General features: G+C 49.4%; 1 protein-coding gene across 1 annotated transcript in view; it reads left to right on the top strand.

Moving 5' to 3' along the window:
* Positions 1 to 363: 363 nt before the first annotated feature.
* Positions 364 to 23,894, top strand: part of Hip1 (huntingtin interacting protein 1) — a 140,036-nt gene continuing 116,505 nt past the window's right edge. Inside the window, exon 1 of the mRNA XM_005396796.2 lies at positions 364 to 587. Within this exon, the coding sequence (XP_005396853.1) occupies positions 468 to 587 (120 nt within the window). The 5' untranslated portion in view covers positions 364 to 467. The remainder of the gene's footprint in view (positions 588 to 23,894) is intronic.

The raw sequence follows: 23,894 nt of genomic DNA, 5'->3' as shown, positions 1-23,894 counted from the left end.
CAGACTGTCGAGATGGCCAGGAAGGGCCCCCATGCCGCCCCTACGCCGCCCTCACTGCCGGACACAGCGATGCCTACCACAGGAGCCAGAGCAGCGCTGGCGACAGCGCACGGGAGGCGGGAGCGCAGGCGCGGTGCGCCGGGCGTCGGGGGCAGGTCAGGGCAGTCCATCAGGCCCCGCCCCCCGCTGTGGAGGGCGGGATCGTGGTGACAGACAGGCTTTTGAACCAATCACAATATGTCTGTGTTCCCTAGGGGCCAGATGGGCGGAGCGGCTCCAGAGGGTTGGAGGCGTGTGGGGGAAGCCTCTGGATGAGGGGCGGGGCTTCACGGAGATGGACTGTATTTCTAGCCAGTGGGAGACGGGAGTCGTCCCGTTAGCGCCGGATTCCCGCGGGTAGGGCGAGGCGGACGGCGCCTTGGGGATCCCGGGGCCGCTTAGGGCCGCTCTTGACTCGGCGCGGCAACATGGATCGGATGGCCAGCTCTATGAAGCAGGTGCCTAACCCGCTGCCCAAGGTGCTGAGTCGGCGCGGGGTCGGCGCGGGACTGGAGGCTGCAGAGCGGGAGAGCTTCGAGCGGACTCAGGTAAGGACGGGGGCGCCTGGGCATCTCTGGAGCATCCCCAGCGACTCCGCGGCCCGGACGGTGTTGGAAGAGAGGAGCGGTCTTGCAGGCCAGGAGGGGACCCTGCAAAGGGGCCGTGAGCAGGGGCATCTGGCGCGCGGACGAGGCGGACGCCGGGGTCGGGGACCCGGGGACACCCCTGCTGGCCTGGGCAGCGAGCGGGGCGGCGGGACCCACGCTTCTGAGGGGACCCTCGCCAGGAAGGTAGCGGGCAGGGTCACCCGGAATGCGGGAGGGGAGGGCGCCGAGAAGAGCGGTGCCCCACAGGCAGCCGCTTGGATTGCCAAGTGTGGGGGCGCTGGCCTGCGGACGCGAAGGGTGAGGGGACCTCTTTTCCCCTCTCGGTCGCCTCTTGGTCGCGCCCATTTCTCCCTGCGCCCTGAGCACCCCCTTCCCGGCGCCTCTTGCTTGGCTCCCTCCAGCCCCAGCTGTCCGCCCTCCGAGAGCCGAAGGGGTCTGAGTGCAGAGAAGGAATGTAGGAAAACGCGAAGTGCGGCCGAGCCTGGAGAATGACTCGGGGCTGGAGGGGGGGCACTCGGAGTGCCGAGCCCCACTCCCCGTTGCTTGTTAAGGATGAGCTCCCGGTGGTGTCTAGAGCCCAGACCTGGGGTTTTGGTTTCATCCCCCAAGATGTGCCTGACAGCTAGTAGGCAGACCGCCCTATTTGTCTGGCCTGACCAGGGCTGGGAGCCAAAATTCCTCAGTGTTATCAACAAAAAGCCACAATCCATTTTTACCTCCGAGTTTGAATGCTTGGTGTATTGATTGGACTGAATCAAGCAGACATGTTTACGGTGTTCATCAGTTCATTTGTATGTAAAATCCATTTCAAAGAGTACAACACTTCTTTTAATCCCAGTGCCGAAGTTGTATGGGCTGATTTGTTCTCTGCTTTTGCTCCCAGTGGGACCTTTGAAGATCTAGTTGGGTTTCTCCTGCCAAGGGCAGGTCCTCTCTCCCTTGTGTTCTGCAAGTAGAAAAGATGGAAAAGATAGTGAGGGCCGGAGTGTTCTATAAATGGAATCTTGCAAAGAATAAAGCTTTTCGCCCGGGGGTGGGGTGGGGTGGGGTGGGGTGGGGAGGACTTGATCCTTCTCTGATTCCTAAAACCTGTGGCCACACCCACAAAGGGTTTGGCGGGTTTTAAGTAGAGTCATCCTATCTAGGAGGGGAGAGAGATGGCCTTTCACTGTACCTCCCAGGGGCCAGCTGGGTTTGGGGGTTGTTTTCTGGCTTTATGGACTGGACCTCTGAAAAGAACAAAGCTTGCTTTTGGCCTTAAATAGCTGTCTGGTCATGTAAGACTCTGCTCCACAAAATTATATATATATAATATGTATATTATGATGTTATATAAATTATTGAAAAATAAATGGTTGTTATAAGAACTTACTTCTGGAGTGCTGGATAGGTAGAAACTGCAGCAATAGAGAAATATGCTCTGTAATGACCCACTGTAATGATAGTGTTTGACCCACTATAATGATAGAAGTTAGGTTTGCGAACGTTCCCAGACATGACTGGCACATCACCTAGCTGTCCAAGGATAGCCCAGCAGGGAGAGCGTAGGTGTTTTGCAGTATTTTACATTCTGTGAAACACTTGTTCTTGGCCAGATCTCAGCGTGTGTGTGTGTATGCACACACACAGGGGATATAGTTTGGAACAGAAAAAAAGTTTTCTGTTGTTGAAACTGTGGAGGGGGGGAGGAAAACTACCATCCTAAAACGTAGCATTAGTCAATCTGCAAAAATGTAACTTTTTTACTGGCTACCCATCAAATGTATTATGAGATATAAAAATGAGTTAGAAAAAAAGTTTAATGAGTTAAGAGACCAAGAGAATCACCCAAGGTATATGAAGAATTTAAACTAATTATGGTGTTCAGCACTATTCTAAATATAGGACTTTATTGTATTACTTTCTTTAATCTTTGATGAGGACTTAGGTGGGTATCAGGCATGCGGTACTGCGAGGAAATTGAGGCACCGAGAGGTTAAGTAACCTGCAGGAGGTGACACAGGTGCGAGTCCAACCTTTTAACCACTGTGTGCAGTGCCTTGGTACCCAGCAGAGCCTTGGCACTGAAGCGAGAACACATTTCAGATTTGTAGCCCAGCACGTGTGATGTGTATGGGCCATGTGTCCTCAGGCAAATTGTCTGACCTTTCTTTTTTTTTGGTCTGGCCTTTCAAAGCCTTGGTTTCCTTATTGTAAAATATGGATAATATTTACCTTGCAGGTTTATTGTGGGGATTAAAGTAAATGATACATGGGAAGGCATTTTGGGGACGGTGGGACAGCATTTCAGTGATTATTATTATAATCTGGCTGAGGAGAAGGTACAAGCATGTAACTGACCATGCAGGCTCTGATGAACTTTTCTGTAGAGCAACGGAAGGCGCCAGGATGAAAGCTGGACTGCCAGGCTGCAGGGTGGGAAAAACTCCTGCATGAGTTAGCTCTTGCCTCGTGGGGAAGAAGGGACAGTATTCCAGCAATGCGGAATGTTAGAAAGAAATGCTAGAGTCAGAAACACAGTGGAAGTGGGTACAGAGGAGGCTGATGGGCTGAGACTAACCGAAGGTGACATTGGCCGGTCTCAGTCCCCTGTCTAGTTACCATTTCTCTCTGTGGCCCTCAGTAAACGCAGCTTCCTGAGGCCACTGACTGCCTATGTCCTCCGATGCTTGAGGCTTGCAGTAAGTGGCAAAGGGACTGTAGTCCAGGGTAGAACATTACTGCTTAGCACGGGCAGGGCAGCCCTGGGCCTAGGTGGGCACCTCAGCTCTGGGCCAAAGGAGACACCAGTAACTGCCTGATATTTTTTCCTGATAGCCCCAAGTTCCCTCCCCAGCCCAGCTTTGGCCCCCACGTGCAGTCAGGTGCCTGACATCCTGTGTCCCCTGCCTGGGCCCTCAGCCATCCTTACTTTCTCTCTGCCAACAGCCTGTTCCAGGAAGCCTTCACCCCTTCGCTCCCTTGGAACCAGCCTGGAACCTCACATAGCCACTGTCCCTTCTTGGGTGGGGTCAGCTGACCTACCTTTGGTCCAGCCACTGCCATAGCCCCCATCTCCAACCTCCCTGCTCAACATGTGACAACTTTCAGGTATTAGGGACATGAAAAGTAGCTCTCGCTCTTCAGGAAAGTTGCTGCAGTGGTAGCTCTCCAACGCAGCACTTTACAGTTTATAAAGCATGTTTTTAGCCATCACCGGGGCTGCGTGATGGTTAGATATGATCCTCGTCATCTTCTGGATGAGAATGTTGTGACACAGAGTTTGACACCTTCCCCAGAGTCATCCTGCTGGTGAGCCACAGGGTGGAGATTCAAGGCCAGGACTCCAGGCTCCAAGTCACAGGCCCGGTCCACCACACTGTTCTCACAGTCGCCAGGAGGGCGATTCTGGAGTGAACCACGAGGGCTGCCAGTCACGGACAGACAAAATACCCTGACGGTATTTACTGAGCCGGAAAATGGTTTTCTCTATGGTTTGTTTATTTTTCTAACATCCATTTAGGAAGCACATACCGTGGAGGGGACACAGATGAGCAAGCTAGAGACCAGCCCCAGAGGAGTGTGAGTCAGCAGGGAAGTGGACCAGCCACGCGGGGCTCCTAGGTGGTCAGAGGACGGGCCATACCAGCGTCACCGCAGCCTTAGGACCAAAGCAGGATCTCGGGCCCTGCCTGCACCACCAGTTTAGAGCCTGCCTTTCCGCCAGCACTTCACAATCTGCTCGATGCTGCTCTGTGGTGGGGGAATGCTGGGGTTCTGGGAGAGGACTCAGCCTTCAGACTCAGAATGTCTTTGAGTGAAGCATAACTCAGAGTCAAGGATCGCAGTGCGTCATGCACCAGGAAGAGTCAGGAGAGTTGGGTTCTACAGAGGAAGAGAAAGAAGTATTTCTTGAGGGCCTGCTGGGTGCTTGGAAGCTGCTAGGTGACTTAGATCCGTTATCTCATTTAGGATCTCAAGTTCACATTCTTTGTATCTTGATAGCTGAGGTTCAGAGAAGCTCAGTGACTTTTCCATGGTCACACGGTGAATAAACAGAAGCCTCAAAATCAGATTGGCAGGTAGGTGTTGTGACGCATTCCTGTAGTGCCAGATATAGGACAGGAGGCTGAGGCAGGAGGAGCACATGAGCCCAGGAGTTTGAGGTCAGCCTGTGCAACATAGTGAGACCTTGTCTCAGAAAAACAAAAACAAACCAGATCTGGTGGTACACACCTGTATTTCCAGCACTTTGGGAGGCTGAGGCAGGAGGATCACAAGTTTGAGCCTAGCCTGGGCAACTTAACTAGACCTTGTGTCAAAATAATAAAAAAGGGATGGAGTTGTAGCTCAGTGTGAAGGCCCTGGGTCTAATCCTCAGTACCACAAAACAACAAAACCAACAAAACATAAACAAAAACAGATGGCCAAGTCCTTTGTCCATGTTGGAGTTGGGCGTGTTTCTGCCATCTTGCTCATGATGTCAGCAGATGCTCAACTTTAGGTTCCCCAGCTGAAAAGTTTTAGGATGAGACTCGAGGATCAGTGTTTCTCTATCCTGGCCACCCGTTAGAATAATCTGGAAAACTCTCTTAACCGAATACTGTTTTCCAGGGCTGACTATGCAGGGACTCTGTCTCAGGACACCTGGGGTGATCACTGACAATTTGTAAAGTCCCCAGTTCTCTTGTGCAGCCAGGTAAGGGGACCACTAGCCCTGGTGCTATATGAGCTCTGGGATGGCTGCGTCCAGGTTATACCCAGGAAACTAAGATGTCCCTGTTTCCCTCGGGTCAAAAAAAGCTGAGCCTTAGGTTTGTTCTCTGCAGACACACGCTCAAAGCCAAGCACTGTGCTCACCCCACTTCTCTTTTACCATCTTCTCCTTCCTCCCCGCCGCCATGGCTTCCCTTCTCACCTCCATGACATCATCTCCGCATCTCTCGCTTCTGACTTCCCTGCCTGTGTGACCTCCAGGACCTCTGCACCCTGCCCCCAGTGCCCTGCGCAGCCTTCTGTCCCCATTACCTCTGTGGTCACTGCCTCCCCACCACTCACACAGCTGCATTCTGGTGCTTCTGCTCTCTGATGGCCCTCTGTCATCCCTCCCCTGCCGCTCACTGTGCCAGCCTGGGTGGTTGTCCTCCCATCTTTCCCGTCCCCAGGCAGCCTGTGCAGAGGCATTGTCCCTGAAGCCCAACACTGCTTCTACAACTCCTTTTTTCAGGAACTTTTACTGGCTCCTGCAACCTCATGTGATGTGGCTCCAGCAGGGTCCATGGTCCCTGTCCTTTTCCAGCCTAAATTTACACGAGACAGCTGCTTCCCTGTGCCTGCAGTAGATAATGTATTTGAGGGAGCTGGGGGCCTTAGATACAGTGTGTTTTCGCATTCATCCAAGCCCTCCTCTTGGCTTCCCTTGTAGACAGTAGGCTCTTGGGGGCGGGCTGTGTGTCTCAGTACCCACTGGAGGCCCTGACAGGAGGCAGGGCTGTCTGCCAAGTGTTTGAACATAAACAAGTGGGAGAAGCTGGGCACAGTGGCCCACACCTATATTCCCAGGTACTTCGCAGGCAAAGGCAGGAGAATTTCTTGAGGCCAGCCTGGGCAGCATTATAGAGACCCTCTTTCAAAAGCAAGCACACAAACAAAAACAGCTGGAGGACCATGTGGGCAGGCAGACCCCCGCTCACAAAGCACTTTTCCTCAGCACATTTCGGAGACTGTTCCTCCATCTCCTCTGATGTCTCTGATGATCTCTCTGATGATCATTTCCTACCAAGTGCTCATCCAGTGTGCCAGGGAAGCCCCCGGCCTGCTCCTGAGAGCTGGGCTGAAGAATCTTCTAGGAGAGAGCCTCTGGAATCTAGAATGGAACTAGGGCTCAAGTTATTTGGTTATTTGAATTCAGGATGCTTTGTGAGCATTCCTGAAACAGGATCCGTGCTTTGCCAATGCTTCTTTCTCATGAAGACAGGGATGTTTCCTTTCAGATGATACCACCAGGGAGAGGGCCTGGCTGTGTGTCCTGGGCACCTACATGTGGCTGGCTGCAGTGTGTGGGTGCCAGAGTTTGCAGCAGGGCCAGAGATGTCAAGCTGAGTGCAAAATACAGGTCAAGCATCCCTAGTCTGAAATCCAGGATGCACCAAAATCCAAAGCTTTTTGAGCACCAGCATGACTCTACACCCTGAAACTTTTAGTGTACAAAATTACCAAAAATATTGTATAAAATTACCTTCAGGCCAATGTAGGTAAAGTACCTATGAAAATAACTAAATTTCCTCTTTAAAGGAGGAACTATCTCCTATGCTTGCAAATATTTCCAAATTTGAAAGAAAAAAAGGCAAAATCTGAACTAGTTCTGATCCCAAGCAATTCAGGTTAGGGACACCCAGCCAGCAATGTGCGAGTACTCCCTAGAGAGGGAGAACATCTGGCTCTGCTACTGACTTTCTCATTTCAAACTGAGTAGCTGGAAAAGATTTTAGAAGGTCCTTCCAGCCCTCAAATATTTTAGCTTTTAAAATTCCTACAAGTGCTTTCACACGATGAACCAGGGACATGCATTTCTACTGAGCTCTCCATTACTATCTTCAAAGAAATTTCCAAATCCCCCTGGATGTGGAATGGGGAGTTGGTCTCTCAGGGATGCCCTACAGGAAGGGGTGGGGCCTGTCCTCTCTGTGACCCAGGACGGCTGATCCCCTGCTGCATGTGGGCTCCCACAGGTTCCTTGCCGGGCTGCCTGCAAAGCATGTCTGAGGACCTCACTGTGCACGCATCATTGGCCCGCTGACCATGCTCCCCCACGTCACGACACGCAGCGTGGCGGAGACTGGGCGTGGTGGGGTGCGGCCCACCGGTGGCCAGTCCCTGCTGCTGGCCAGTCCCTGCTGCGGCCAGAAAGGCTGATGGGCTGGAAGGCTGCCCACCTTCCAGGGAGCTTGGCAGCCCCACCTCCCCGTAGGGTGGAGGCTGCTTCCTGTTTTCCTGCCTGGGCAGGCAGGGAGGAGCTCTGTTCCCAGCCATGGGCAGTATAGCCTGACACTTGGGAGGGAGAGGGACCAGCATTTAAGGTGCCCAAGGCTCAGACAGCAGAGGAGAGAACAGCGTATTGCTTACATTGGAAGGGTTGTCGCTACTTCCTCTGCTAATAATGCTCTGAGACAGCTCAGGAAGCTGGTCTGTGCCAGTCAGGCAGCCAACATTGCTTCTGATTTAACAACAGCCAGTACTGTAGTTTAAAAGCATATTTGTCCATAACCTCTGTTTAGCCACAGAACACCCATGCAATAGATGGTTACAAACATGGACCCTGAAGCTTAGAGAGGTTTAGTGACTTGCCTGTGAGCACTCAGGTAGGGGAGGAGCTGAGGTATGGTTTTTGAGGTTTTTTTTTTGAGACTGGGTCTCACTGTGTAGGGCAGGTTGACCTTGAACTCATTAAGTAGTCCAGGCTGACCTCAAATTCGCCGTGATCCTCCTGCCTCAGCCTCCCTAGTGCTGGGATTATAAGCGTGCACTGCCACACCCAGCCAGAATTGAGATTTAAACCTGGCAGATCTGATTCTGTCTCTTGTTGTCTCTTGTCTTCTTGTTCTTTTAAGCACTAAGCCTGAACCCCAGAGCCTTCACACTGAGCTACATCCCCATCCATCCATCCATCCACCCAGCCATCCATCTGACTGTCATCTATGTATCTGAGAGGATCTCACTAAGGTGCTCAGTTGCCCAGGCTGGACTTGAATTTGCAGTCCTTCTGCCTCCCTCTCCCAGAGTGCACCACCAGGTTTGACTGTAAACGCTCTACTTAATGTTTCTCCTTAAAGCTGAACCCTGGCCTGTGGCTGATAACTTAGAAAAGATAGATTTTTTTTCCGATGGATTTATTTGCCATTTAAAGTTGCTTCCATAAGAAAAAATTTTGTAATGCATCTAACCATCAAGGGACCTGAATCCAAAATATGTTTAAAAAAAAACCAAAAAACTAAAAACAACCTTTTGAAAAAGATAACCTAACAGAAAAATAAGTATAAGTTACCTCCTGAGGACAAGCAAATGACTAATAAACATATGAAAAGGTATGCAACTTCATTAGTAATCAGGAAAATGCAAATTAACATTATGAGGTGCCACTGTGTGCTTTTCAGGATGGCCGAAATAAAAATAAAAAACAAAACAGACTAAAAAGCCTCACAAAAACCTGACCGTGCCAACCATTTGCGAGGACACAGAATGATGGAAATGCTTGTGTACTGCTGATGGGGCTATAAAGTGGTACTACCGCACTGTGAATAGCCCGAATTTGCCCAAAATCAAATGTGTGTCAACAACTCAGCAATAGCCAGGAGGGGTGGCATACATCTCTAATTCCAACTACTCATGAGGCTGAGGCAGGAGAATCCCAAGTTCAAGCCTGGGCAACTTAGTGAGATCCTGTTTCAAAATAAAAACTAAAGAAGGGCTGGAATGTAGCTCAGTATGAAGACCTTGGATTCAATCCCTAGTACTGCAAAAGCCAAAATGAAACATCAAAAAGAACCCAGAAGTTTCACTGGTAACTGTGTACCAAACAGAAATAAATTTACATGTACCAAAAGATATTTAGAAGAATGTTCATAATTGTATTTTGTAATAGTCCTAACCTGGAAACAATCCAAAAACCTATGGAAACATAAATTGTAATTATCGTGTTCTAGAATACTATATACCCATGAAAATAAATATACTCTGGCTATATTTAACAATATGACTCTTAGAAACACAAGGTTGAGTGAAGAAAAGGCAGACACAAAAGGATTTCTGTATGCTTCTGTGTATATTAGATTCACAAAAGAGGCAAAATGAAACACATACTTAGGGGTGCTGCTTAATTAGATAGTAAAACAGTAAGGACAAAGAGAATGACCACTAAAAGTTACCCTTGGTCCTTGGTCGCAGCAGGGCAGGTTAGCAATCAGGTGGGTGAGCCAGAGGAGTTTCAGATTTGGGCCAGCAATCTGCTTATTAGCTTGGGTGGGATAATTCACCAAGCTTAGCATTCTTGTTTGTGCAGTTTTCTGTGTTTCTATTTTATTTCAAAATCCAAAGGTAAAAGGCAAAGACAGGTCTGCCCCAAAACAGTGGCTGGGAACCTCCCTTATTTGTCCACACCTCCTTTGAGGTCTCTCACAGACAGCCTCCCATTGAAAGCATTCCTGGTCCTTCCCTAGAACAGGGGAGCTTTTCATTTGTGAATCATGCACGTACAAGCAGCCTTTTCCCGGTACTGCTGCAACTTGTAGCCGGGAAGTTGCGACCTATCATTAGCCCACACTTAGCATGTTGCCCTTGGCTTCCGTTCACTTGTGACTTGCGTCTGCCTCCCTTAGTGGCACGGGGCCCTAAGGTTTCTTACTCATCCCCAGCATGTTGCCCCACAGGGCTTTACACCAGCTAAGGCTCAGGGCAGTCTGTCAAATACAAAGGAAACGGATGGTGAAAAGTTCTCAGGGGGAGGCTGAGAGAGGACAGCATGCCTCCAGGCTCAAAGGAAGCTTCTCCAAAGAAAATCAAAGGCCTGGGCGGTGGACTTGGAGCCTGTAATCTCAGCCTGTAATCGCATTGCAAATGATGGAGCCTGGTGAACTGCTGCTCTGAGAATCTGGGAGCATGGGGATGTCATCAAGCCGTGGCAGAAACCTTGACCTTCTAGCAGGAGGTGGTCATCCCAGTGGATGGTTCTTAGGTGTGTGGCTGCTGTGTGAGCTCTCCTGTCTCCTGTCCCGTCCTGGGTGGAAAGCAGATGCCTCTCCTTTTGGTTTTCCTTGGGGATGTCTCGACTCGTGCCATGTTCTTCCCTAACATTTTCAGAAGGAAACACGTAGGCGGGAGCTCTGTGGTCGTCTGGGCCAGATCCAAGGCAGCTTTCTTGGAGCAGCAGCTCAGCCCAAGGGCTCCCTGTCTCCAGGCTTGTCCTCGTGTTGTTCAGTGGTGGAACGTGGGTGGGTTTAGCGTGCCAAGATCCTGGGTTCAAGCCTCAGCACCAAAGGGAAATAAAAAAAGAGCTGAATGAACTACCAGCCACATTGCGTCCCCCTTCTGGACTAGGAACCGTGAATGTGGAAGTGGATCAGCACAACGGGGGTCCCCAAGGAAGCCCCTCAGCCCGTTAGGAGCCGGGCTCCCAGGCCTGGTGGGTGGTTCCCTCCTGTTTCCCTGAGGCCCCTGCCTCAGGGTGCCACCTCCCCGCTGGGCTGCACTGCTGATGAGGAAGTGCAGCCCAGTCTGAGCTCTTTCTTGAGGTGCGCCTGCCCCTCCCGTGCATCTCAATTTTGGGGAATCTCGGTTTCTGGACCACTACGGTCCTAGCCCTGTCACTGTTGTCATCTCCTGTTCTGCTCCTCTGCAGCTGGTTCCAGAGCCCTTCTACCTGTCTATGTTGCTCTCTGCATGGTCCTGCTCTTCTACCTGTCCGCTCTGCCTTACTTCAGGGCTCTTCTCTCGCCCGAACTGCAGATTGGGTGGCTAATGGCCGTCCTGCCCGCTGCTCCCTGCCCTGGTGAGACTCACCCTCTCCCTGGCTGGCAGGGTTCCCTTTCAAAAGCCAACTGCTTGCATCACCTGCATTTAAAAAATCTGTGTTGTGTTGAAACCCAAACCTTGCCAGACTTAGTGTCCTGCGGTTTCCCTTCCTACGGCTTAGTCCCTGCAGAGCCCTGAGTGCTTCTCCAGCTGGGCCCATTCCCTCCGTCCTCTGGTTTTCCAGGCTTCACAATTTTATTTTCCTGCCTAGGATGCCTCTGCCATTTTGTCCACCAGCCAGGCTCATCTTTCTTTTCAGGGCCACCTCAGGTATGCCCTCTCCTGAGAAGCTTCCTCTGCTCTTCCAGGCAGATTGATTTGAGAGTCCAGGTTGAATGACCCTCGTCCTCATGCTTAGAACCACAAATGTTTCAGATTTTGGAATATTTGCATATTTATAATGAGGTCTCTTGGGACAGGCTCAAGTCTAAACACAAAATTCATTTATATTTCATGTACATTATACACTTATAGATTGAAAGTAATTTTTTATACAGTATTTTTACTGCCTCTGTATTATCTGTGACTTGTCACATGAAATGAGATGTGGAATTTTCAGCCAAGTATAGCGGCACATTCCTATAGTCCTAGCACTCTGGGAGGCTGAGGCAGGAGGACCTCAGGTGGGACCTTGGAGCCCAGACAGGGCAACTCAGTAACTTAGCAAGACCCTGTCTCAAAATTTTAAAAAACTTAAAAAGGACTGGGGATGTAACTCATTGTGAAGGCCCTGGGTTCAACTCCTAGTACTGAAAAAAAAAAAATCAATTTTTTTTGAGCATTTTAGATGAAAGATACCCAACCTATAGTTCTGTGTCATGTAACAACAGTAGCTTTGTCTTACATTGTCTGAATCTGTCCCACATGGGACTATGAGCTCCCCCCGCCATAGCTCTTAAGACTTCTTGGGAGGCTTCCTCCACCTGCCTCAAGCACGATGCAAGTACACCATGGGGCATTTAATATTGAATAAGCCAACAATGCCTTGTAAGGGCCTGATTGCATTTGACTATTGCTACAACTGAAAAAGGGCTAGGGCCAGTCCCCACTCCTTGGGCAGGTGCCTGACCTGAGGTGATACATTTGATCTCTTTCTCCTGGATCCGGAACAGAAGTTTTGAGAGCACTGGTGGGAGGAGGTGAGTGCATTTACCAAGCGGACAGTTTAGTGAGAGGGGCCATATGGAGAGCGAGGTTCTGTGTGCCTCTTCAGTACCGCAGAGCCAGTGGGCTAGGAGCTGGTGTTCCTGTGATGTACATTCTCTAGCGGCCAGGGGATGGTTTAGAAGTATGAGGTGGAATAACACCCCACCCCAACACGTCCACAGTGTAACGCTGGAACCTGTATGTTGTGTTACATGGCCGAAGAGACAGATGTCATTAAGGACCTTATGACAGGGAAAGTATCTTAGACCATCCAGGTGGACTCTTCTAATGACCTGCGCCCACAAAAATAGAGAGCCTTCTCCAGCTGCGGGCACAGAGTCTAGCCCGAGAAGGACTTGATGTGCCACTGCTGCCTCTGACATAGAGGACGCATAAGCAAGGACCAGACAGGAGCCTCTAGCACCGAGAGTAGCCCCTGGCTGACAGCCAGCAAGGAGACACGGGGACCTCAGGCTGCAAGGAATTGGGTTCTACTAGCCTGAGTTTGGAACCTGAGTCTTTCTAGAGCCTGCAGTAGGAAGGCAGCCTTGTTGACACCTTGACTTCAGCCCACCGAGATCTGTGTTGGCCTCCGAGCCTGCACAGCGATGCAGTCATAGAGGGCTGTTGGTTCAGGCTGCTCAGCTTGTGGGAATGGGTTACAATGGGGATAGCAAATGCAGGATGGCAGGTAACTTGAGCTCCAGGGCAAGAGGCCTAGAGCATCCCTGCCAGCTACATAGACAGCCCACCCGCTCAGGCTGCAGCAGCCCTTGCTGTTTCATCTGTGCCTGCTGTGGCTGTGGGTCAGACGTTGGATTTCCACACTTGGCATGAGTTCACAGAAGTTTTATCCTCAAATGACAATTCAGCAGCTGTTCAAAACATTTTTCCTGCTGGGCCATGAAGTTCTTTGGTGCAATTCCAAGTTTGAAGATCACAGATATAATGTACTTAACCTTAAAAAAATTTTTTTTGATCAACTGCTGTGCTATTAAAAAAAAGTGGGTGGGAAATCCCGTGGTAATAATAGGACCCTGGTGGCATCTCTGCCGGGAAGAGAGTTGACACATAGACAGGAAGCAGGGGAGGGATACTTGAGTGGTGTCCCCAGACCTAGCTCACTGTGTCCTAATGCCATCTCAGGCTCATGGTGGGGTCCGGAATGTCCCCAAGAATCTTGAGCAGCCCAGTGCTTCCGGAACACTGGATGAGGAAGTCTCACTTCTTCAGGCTAGTGGTGGTAGTCAGCTCTCCATTACTGTAAGAAATGCCAGAGATACCGGCTTATAAAAAGAAAAGGTTGGTTTTGGCTCATAGCTTTGGGGGTTTTCAGTCTCTCACCAGTTGGCCCTTTTGCTTTGGGCCTGTTTTGAGCCAGTGTAAATTGGTGGGAGCAGGTAGCAGGGCAGAGCCTCTCACCTTATGCTTAAGAAGTGCAAAAGAAAAAGAGCAGCTGGTGGTGGGGCGTGCGCATAATTCTAGCACTCTAGGAGGCTGAAGCAAGAGGATTGCAAATTACAGTGCGCCCTGGGCAACTTAGTGAGATTCTGTCTCAAAAAAATAAAAAAAGGCTGGGGATGTAGCTCAGTGTGAAGACTCTGACTTCAATCCCCAGTACCGCAAAAAAAGAAAGGAAGTGAGGAAGAGGATCGGGGTCCTCAGTCTCCTTCTAAGCCATGCCCTCAGTGACCTAAAGACCTCTTACTAAGCTCCACCTCCTAAAGGCTCCACCACCTCCCAGCAGTGGCACCCTGGGATGAAGCCTTGAACACACAGGCCTTTGGGGGCTGCTCCAGGTGCAATGGCTTATAGCATGGCATCACTTGGTCTTGCCCCAGTCCCTCCCGGTCTCCAGTCTGGCCTGAGGGTGTTGGTCACTTCAGCTCAGACACCGTCTTCTGCTCTCCACTTAGGGCTGTCACAAATACACAGGCTGAGCACTGCACCACAAGTTTGGGGTTTTTCTGGTCCTGGGCTTTCCCAGTGTTCACCTAGTATACAGCAAAAATAATGTTGAAAGGCAGGCATGGTGGCACACACGTGTAATCCCAGCACTCAGGAGGCTGAGGCGGGAGGATCATTGTGAGTTCGAGACCAGCTGGGGCTACAAAGTGAGCTCAAGGCCAGCCTAAACTGCATAGCAAAACCCTGTCTCAAAAAGAAAGAAAAAAATTTTTAAAAAAAATCTTTTGATTCTAAATCAAAGTGTTACATAGAGTACCATAATATAGTGTATGGCAATAAGTCTGAGGCCCAAGTTACTAAACCTATTGGACTTTAAACACTGTTAGAGCAGTAAGAGATGTGGGAGGTTCTTCTGTAAATGCTTGGAAGCTAGAGCTACAGATACGTTTCTTTACCTTTTTTTTTTTTTTTTTTTTTTCTAAGACCTTGCTAGAGTTTGAACTGGGGACCTTATACTTGCAATATACCATTGAACCCTCTTTACACTTTGGAGACGTGGTTTCTGACTTAATCCAATTTCCTAATGGAAACTGTGGAGTAGAAAAGAAAAATAACCTGCGCAGAGTCCATACCACGAGTCAGCACCAGGGGCTGGCAGGGAGACCCACCTTATGCATTGGGTCCTGGTTGAGTCCCAACACTGTGGGAGCCCTAAGCCTGGGCTTTGGAGCCAGACAGTTCACCCTTTGTGGGTACCAGGCAGACTTTTACAGAGGCCACTCGGGCCTGGGTTAATCCGAGTCATTTACATAGAGACTCTTTGTAAGAGCATCAAGATAATGAAAATCCATGTCTCACGCCCTTCTGAGCGAGCGTGTAGTACAGACACGTCTGCCCTTGCTACCCTTCTCCATTTCTACTCCTCAGGCACCGCTCTGATTGGGGGCCGTGGAGTCTCTAGCATGGAGCGGGTGCACAGCTGTCGCACACATAGATGCAAAGCTCCTGGCTTCCTGGTTTAGGGGCTCTTCCTTGAGGCCTGAGTTAAGGTCACCTGCACAGATGTATGTGCTGCGAAGTCCCTGCACTCACAGGTGTGCTGTTCTGAGGTGGCGTGCCGAACTCCAGGGGGAGTTCCCTCTAGCAGGCAGAGGTCGCCTGCACCGTGACGAAAGCATATTGACAGCCCCTGCGTGGCTTTGGGAGAACTGTGTGCTTGGGGAGTCTGTGCACTTCTGACTCTCTGTCCTCAACAAAGACGTTGCAGCGCCAAGCCAGCTCAGAGTGGACAACTGAAATGATGGAGGGATGCAGAGAGGATACCTGGTCTAGAAAGAAGGCTAAAGCGGGAACTGGGGATTTAGCTCAGCGGCAAAAGCGCCTGCCTAGCAAGCGCAAGGTCTTGAGTTCGGTTCCCGGTACCGGAGAAAAACCAAAAAAAAAAAAAAAAAAAAAAAGAAGGCTAAAGCAACAGTACAGGTAGGTGGGCCAGGAAGAACATTGGCTCTGTGTCAGAAGTCGAGGGTCCAGCCCTGACTTTACCCGTTTCCACATATGTGATCTTGATTTCTTTGATTTAGATTTTATTGGTGTACACCTGTGGTACCTGTCTCTCAGGAGGCTGAGGCAGGAGAATTGCCAAGTCGCTTAGTGGCTAGGCAAATTAGCAAGACCCTACCTAAAAAAAAAAAACAAACCCTATCTCAAAATAAAAGTTTGCAAAACCTCTGGGGATGTATTTCAGTGTTCTCTGGGTTCAGTCTTAGTACCAGAAAAAGAAAGAAAAATGTTCCTTACACATACGTAGCTACAGGAATCAGATAGCTGTATAGTCTTTTTAATAAAAAAACAGTCTCTCACTCTAGCTGTTTCCCATTCTCCAACCATTTCCTGCTTTCCAGAAGTAACCAGCTAGTTCCTCTGACTGCTTTAGTTCATAGCTGTTACAGTCCTGCCATTCTGGAAGGTATAAAGGTCTGTTCACATGTGTCTTCCCGTTCTCACGACAGACCTTCCCTTCCACTTGGCCCCGGTGTCCTAAATCTATATTGTGTGTCAACTATAAGTGCAAGGGACAGCAGAGCACCCGGTATACTTTAATATCTTTTCCTTTCCTGCGCAGATTTTTCCAGCAACTCATTGCCTTTGTTAGCCTAGATTTCTGTGTATTTATCACTAATTGCTCCAGAGCTCTCCTTTCTAATGTGTAAATTGCCGCTTAATTCAAGAGATATTCCATCAATTTCATCCTCCTAGGGTCAAGTGAGAATTCAGATGGGCAAGGGCTTTGTAAGAAGGCAGGAATCATGAGGATGACATAAGCTGGGGAGAACCACCGCTGCCTGGAACTTTCCTCCCAACCCCCTACACTGGAAAATAATTAAAGTGCAAATGAAAGGGTGCTTCCTGTTTCTATGGGAGGAGAAGATTCCTGCTAAATACCTACTAGAAAGACAGTTACTGCGTCATAGCCCTGATGGTTAGGGCGTGGTCACCACTTTATGTTCTGTTCCAGGAGCAGCTCAGACCTGGGAGTTTGGAAAATTTGTTTTCATTTATTCTGGGTCCCAGCTGGATATATGTAGCATGTGTTTTGTCATAGGAAATGGAAAATAAAAACCAAGTGACCAAAGGCTCTTAAAGGCCTGGGGTAGATTCTCGTCCAGGGTTCTGCCTGGCCTCAAGGTTTTGGACGGGCTGGCAGTGAGAGCCTCCAAGCCTCCGTTTCTTCATGTACTGGTCACCTTATGTAACACACAAGGTGCACATCCTCATCCGGAGCTGGAGTCCCTGAGGCTCTGGAAACCAGTTCTTTTCCAAGTTTGGGACCAGACCTGGCACTTGTCTGGATCTTCCTGTGTCCATCTTAGTGTGAGTTCTCCCACACTGTGCTGGGAAAGTAGTATAGTGCTTAATTCAAGGATGTTATTCAGACCCCCAGACGCTAAATTCTCAAGTACACCTGGCCCCAAGAACTTGGGATAAGGGATTGTGCTCCTGTGATGTGATATGGGGGAAATAATATAACTCCCAACCTACTGGGTGTCAGATATGCCGAGTTCATGCTCCCCGGAAGTGAAGGATGAATTGTAAGGAATAACAGAATTTGAAGAGTAGGAAAAATTTATTGAGAGAGGTAGCTCGAGAGAGACAGGAGAGGGGCTGAAAGTGGGCTGCCAGAGAACCCACTTCACACAGGAGGTTTTATAGAGCAAGTCCTGGGGTGGGTACAACATGGGTCAAAACTGATCAATAAGATTACAAGGATAACCACTTCGGTAATGTTGAGGCAGTGGTGAACCAAGTCATGTAGCAGGTGTACATGGAAAGAACAAGGACCTTTTTTAGGAAGGGAGGGCCAGGAGGTCCTGGTCACTCACCTGGGTGACTGATATCCATCTGGATGTTATTGGGCCAGATGATACAATTATCCCTCGGGGCAGTATGTGGGCCTGGCCATTCCATCTTTATCTTGAGGCCTGGCCTTCAGCAGTGTGCCTGTAGCCACAACTGTACTGTGTTCTCTCCTCTGCACTGATTTCCTCGAGGGCCTAACCCTGGGAGCTCTGCCTATAATATTTCTACCTAACTTAGCTGTCTGTAGTCATATCTACTTCATTGTGGTGTTGGCAGAATTTAGAAGAATTGGCAGAATTTATAAAAGATGAAGCCTTGTGCCAGGCACATTGTAGGTGCTCAATACATTAGTTGTCCTTACTGTTCACTGGCCTTACAATCATAGGACTAGGAATGATTAGAAAGATTAGCCATCTAAATACAACTATTTGTGTTCAGTCAAGGTCTTGGTGAATTACTTTAAACTACAAAGAGTTGGAAAGATCCAAAGACAAAACTTGGTTCAAATTCAGTCTCTATCGTTTACCATGACAGTGGCCATAGGCTAATGGCTTAACTTCTTTGCCTTAGTTTCCTCTCTATAGTGAAGATAATTCCTGTCTTCTGAGGATCTGAGACTCAAGAAAGCAGTGTATTAAAAGGAATGGTGCCCATGGTGATGTCCTGAGCCAGGCTTGTCATCTCTGTGGTTTTCTTGCCCAGAAGTTCAGATCCTCAGTCACATGAAGAAGAAATTTCAAGCAAACGCGTAAGGGGTGTTCTGCAAAATACCTCGCTCCGTAGACCTTGAGTAAAGTGCCTAGGTCATGAGAGACCAGGAAGCACCGTGGAACAGTCACACACCAGAAGAGACTAAGGGGATAGGACAGTTAATGCAAGGTGGGATCCTGGGTTGAACCCTGGCCAGGAAAGAGGACAGCAGTGGGGAGCTGGTGAAATCCAGGTTAATTCTATAGTAGACTCAAGAGTATTGTACCAGGTGTATTTCTCAGTTTCCTGCCTTTTCTGTGGTTATATAAGATGTTAATATAGATGGGAAAGCTGGGCGAAGGGTATATGGGAACTCTGTACTATTTTTGCAACTCTCTGAAGATCTAAAATTATCTCAAACTAAAATGTTAAAAAGAAAAAAAGAAGGGCACATTGCTTGCCAAAGCTGCAGTCAGAGCTAAGCAATGTGCATTCCCTTCCCTCCCCTTGGGGTCTTTCATGCCTGGGGACACCAGACACACACACACACACACACAGAGGTATGCGACAGGGCAGTCCCTGAGGCGGGAACAGGAGTAGTCCAGGCTGGATCAGGACAGACAGGGTCTGGTGCATGCTCCAAAGAGGTGCAGCCCCCTCGAGACCATACTCAAGTGAAATTAACCGGACACGCATGTGGAAATACCACATTGTTTCTCTGGTGTAAGAAACCGAAAGTGTAAATAAGGACCACAAGGTATAATAGGTATTGTGAAGTCGGAAGAAAATGTTCCGATGGGGAGGGGGACAAGGGTTCGGGGAGCTGGAAAGGAAAGAAGGAGAAAGCCAAGAGGTGCGGCCCATGCGAGTGGGCTTTAGAGGCACAAATGAGCAGCACCTTTCTCACGCAGGTCAGCAAAAGCCCATGTTCACCTCCACCTGTCGCAGCGGGCCCAGGTGGGGCGGATGGAAGATGTGCAGCCACGATTGTGTTTCAGCTCCAGTTTTGTTCCCGTTGTCATGTGGAGCCCTGGTACAGTTGCTTGCTGTAATTCAGGATGATGGGCCGACGTCTGACTCATTGCGGGGGTTCAGAGGGTTTAGAGCAGCAGTCAGTGCTGCCCCCTCAGTTGGAAACCTTCCCTTGGGTCCCCAGAAGCAGTGTCCCCTGCTCTACGGGGCACTCGCTTTGTGCCAACCCCTCCATGGCCCTTTCCTGGGAGGGACTGAAGGTCCCAGGATTTGTGTGTCTGGTCTGCCTGTGAGTAGGGTTCCTGTAGGAGCTACTGAGGAACAGTGTTGGGTGAATGAATAACTGATTGAAAGAAGGAGTGAGTGATTAAGTGAAAGAGGGGGTGAGTGAATGAATGCATGGGGGAGTGGTTGAATGACTAAATGGGTGTGAATAAGTGAGTGGGGTTTTAATGAATGAATAGTAAATGGAGTGTGAATGAGTGAATGAAGAAGTGTGTGAATGAATGAATGAATGGATTCTCTGTGTTCCATGTGGGATTATTGGTCCACATTGTTGGTCTGCATCAAGCTCTTCTCCAAGATGACTTTGGAAATGTTGAGGACAAACATACCCTTTAGTTATTATCTGCCACCGCATCGGGTGCCAGTCACCTGTCCAGAAAAAGCAGTTGGCTCCTGTTCTGATACTGTTTGAACATCTCAGGCCTTCGGGCTGGTTGTCAGGGCCTCGGAGCCCTCGGGGCCTCTCCTTGTTGCTGAGAACTTCTTGCCACAGGAAATCAGGCTCATTTTGAGGGCCAAATCGTCTCTAAATATAGCCTCCAGCACAGATATTTAAAGAGCTATGCTGGTGATGTTATGTCTGAACAGAGAAGGGGGGAAAATAACTTCTATTTTTTTCTGCAAAGAAGAGCAAAGTTTCATCAGGTTTTCTTGGGGCCCGAAGGAGAATAGTGACAGTGTGATGTCAGTGTTTTAATTATGGACTTATCAGATGCTGATCCGAGGCCCATCACCAGCTTGGGGCTTGGAGTTTAAAGTCTGTTGCCAGGCAGTCATTTCTTGATAATTCTTTTTTGTCTCTATTTAAAAATACCTCCTGTCCTGGAGAATGAGAGGCGAGTATGCCCTCGAGCCACGGCCAGGAGAGCTGGGCCGCGGGGAGGTGTTGCTGAGAGTGCTCTGCCCCGGAGTCCCAGGACTAGCTAGGGGCCCAGTGAGGAGCCCACCCGAGAGAGGCTGCTCCGCCCATAGTATCACTCTCTCAAGTGTTTATTGACAGTTGGCGAGTGACAAGAAATGGGCCCCTGGGATCTTTTCCTAGTGGAGAGTCAGGTAGGGATGCAGAGGCAGGAAACCGTCTCTGCCTCTGAGAGGACTGGACAGCTTCATCTTCCTATTCACTGATTCCTTCTTTAATTGCACCTGAATCTGCACCGAGATTTCTAGAATTTCAAATGGTTCTTTTAAAAATCGGCTTACTCTTTCTAGTGTCCTCCTTTTGCTTGTGGTTTCTGTTCCTTTCCTCAGTCTCTAATATAAGAAATGAAGCATTCTTTTTTAAAATGTCCCTTTCACAGGACCGCTGGTGTATGATTTCACTTTGCTGAATCTGCTTTTTTTGGTAGCATTTGATTTTTCCTACACCTCCTATTATTCATGTCTGTGGGGTCCTCTTTGGTGGGGATTACATTCTGTGGGGTTCTGTGTGTCTTGACTGTGGAGATGCTTGTCTCTGCCAGGTCCTACTGAGCCTACTTGTTCCAGGTCAGTTTTTCTCCCTGATAATGGGGATTGAACCCAGGGCCTTTTATTTGAAGACAAGGCAAGGTCTTGCTAAGTCACCCAGTTGCTCAGGTGGGGCTTAGAACTTGGGATCCCCCTGCCTCAGTCTCCCAGTGCTGGGATTACATGTGTATGCCACTACAGCAGGCTCTAGATCAACTTTTATTGGTTTTCCAGGGTAGGATTTCCATGCAGCATGAGAAGTGGAAGGCCTGGCATACCTGTGCAACCCAGGCCAGAGGTTCTGGTTTCTCTCTGGACTCTCCACCAAAGGCCTGGATCTGGAGGCTTTGTACACTGTCTGTGGCCTTCACCTTGGTCCCTTAGCTGGCATATATCTGGTTTGTTTATTCTGTAGCATGTTTTCAAATCTCATTTGCTGCATTTGCTTTATGGTCTCCGGAGATGCTTTCAAGCTGATCTATGTGTTATGCCAGTCTAAATGTGCTTTACTACCAGAAGTCTTGGTTCCCTTCTATATATCTTCTGCAAAGCAGGCAGAGAGACCGCTTAAAAACATAAACCAGGCCAGGCATGGTGGCACATGCCTATAATCCCAGCACTTGGGAGGCTGTGGCAGGAGGATTGCTGCAAGTTCAAGGCCAGACTAGACTACACAGTGAGTTCAAGGCCAGCCTGAGCTACATAGCTAGACCCTCTTTCAAAAAACAAAAAACACCCCCATAAACCAGCTCATTTCACTACTCTGCTTAAATCCTTCCATGGCTTCCTCGCGGCTTAGACTACAATCCACCTTCACTGAGGGACACCGAGGTCCTCCCCATGCTGCCTCTGCCACCCTCTTCTTGCCCACTCTACTCTCTGCCTCTCTCGCTCCCATTCTTGAATGTTTGTGTCCAATGTTTGCTCCATCTCTTGCAACGGGCTTTTCTTGACCCCCTCTGCATCTCATCAGCTGTGTTGTCACTGGTGAGATGATGTTGTCATTTATTGGGGTGGGGATCTCTCATCTGTCTTCCCGTCGCGAGTGCTGTGAGCACTCGGAGAACCCGCCTTCCTGTTGGATCCTCAGCCTGTGTCACAGTTCAATGGCTCAAAGTCAACCCCCGGCTTCTCCCATGTAGGTCATTTGGCCCCCTGCTGCCCTGTCCACAACTCCCGCCTTGAATTTCCGAGGAATAAACAGTATTAGCATCAAAGACCAGTGTCCCCCTTTGGTCTGCAAGGCATATTCCTGTGTGATCTTGGGCAAGTGATGTAACTTCTCATGTGCTATCTCTAAAATGAGCACAGTCATAGGTGGCGGGATCTTTGTGGAAGTGAAATGTGAATGTTTTCATCTACTGGGAGGAGTGACGCCATCCTCCTTGTGCAGGGTAGGGCATTCCAGTCCTCGGTGAGGGGCTACATGCCATCTCCTCACAGGGGCCTCGTGGCCCCCTGAGCCATCAGGTAGGCCCTTCTTGCTGGCTGTCCTCGTGTGTCGTCTTGGCTGTCCTGTGGCTGGGTTCCAGGTGCTAAGCTCTGTGTCCATCAACCAACAAACACGAAGTTGAGGGCTTCTGTAAGTGCTGGGTGTAAAATCAGACTCTGCTCTCAGGGAGGCTGTGTCTCAAATGTGGGGGCCTGCCATCTCCTTTGCCTGATCTGCAGAGCTGTGTCAGGGCTCGGCGTGAGTGGGCTCGTGAGGGTATCAGTGCGCGCCCAACAGCGCTCGTGATTCAGCTGACACAGGTTCCCAAGAGGCAGAGTCAGGAGTGACTTGGCCTTGATTGCCAAGCTCAGGTTGCTCCTAGACCTGAGCTGTGCACTGTGTAACCAGAGCAGCCAAGGATGCCTGGAAAGGACAGGAGGAGCCCGAGAGGGTGGCCTGGACCGTTGTCTTGGGGTGTCGTGAAGGAACTCAGAGCCGTGCTGTGGCTTGTAGTCTGTCTAACTCTGACGGCTGGGAGAGGAGAAAGGCTGCCAGGAGCCAGGCAGCGAGGAGCCCACCTCAGGACCAGGTGTGCCCGGAGGAAGGCCTTGCAGGGAGGGGTGGCTCTGACGGGAAGAAGGTGGGGGCCAGAGGAGATGGCAGCGAGCCACAGCCAAGGTCGTGGCCCAGCGTCCCAGGGCTGCATTCTTTTGTGGGCTTGTTTTATTTTATCCCATGCCATGTTTTCTTAAAAACTGGAACTTAATGTCTATGTGGAGAGCTCACTCTGTGTGTCCTTAACCACAGTTCTCACCACCCCAACCAGCATACACACATTTACAGAACATCCCGCCTTCATTTTGTCTGGTGAAAACCCAGGAGAGTCCAGAGAGAAAGGTCTTAGACTTACCAAGCAAGTTCAGTGTAAGGGATAAAAGTGCTGGGAGCAAGGTACATAAAAATCAGTAGTATATGGATCTATATAGCAGCAGCCAGCTGGAAGTGTAATTGAAAACAGAGCCTGTTCAGCAAAGCGGCAAGATCTTTATATGAATCTGTGAGGAGCCAGGAGAGTAGCTCAATGGTCCAGCATTTGCCAAGCATGCGTGAGCACCTGGGTTAAAAAAATGTGAAGTCTTCACTCACAGTCTATTTCATTTTAAATTTTAAATGCACATTTATGTATCATTGTTGTGCTGGGATCAGGCCCAGGGTCTTGCCCTCAACAGACAAGTGCTCTCCCACTGAGCTGGTTTAATGAAAAGGCTTCTCCCACTCCTGACTCCCTACCACCCCAGCTCTAAAAGGACAAGAGCACGTTACCCAGCCCTTGCGTCATCCATAGCCTATTTTCTTATACAAGCAAATACAAATATGTTGTAATATTACCTCCCCCATCCTCTCAATACCGTGATAATCTAGAATCTTTTTCACTTAACTAAATATCTTGTCATATCACCTGAGAG

This window comes from Chinchilla lanigera, unplaced genomic scaffold, assembly GCF_000276665.1.
Source record: "Chinchilla lanigera isolate Chin_1 unplaced genomic scaffold, ChiLan1.0 scaffold00055, whole genome shotgun sequence".
Lineage (NCBI taxonomy): Eukaryota > Metazoa > Chordata > Mammalia > Rodentia > Chinchillidae > Chinchilla > Chinchilla lanigera.
Note: the sequence above shows the minus strand (reverse complement) of the source record. Positions and strands in the feature narration are given on the sequence as shown.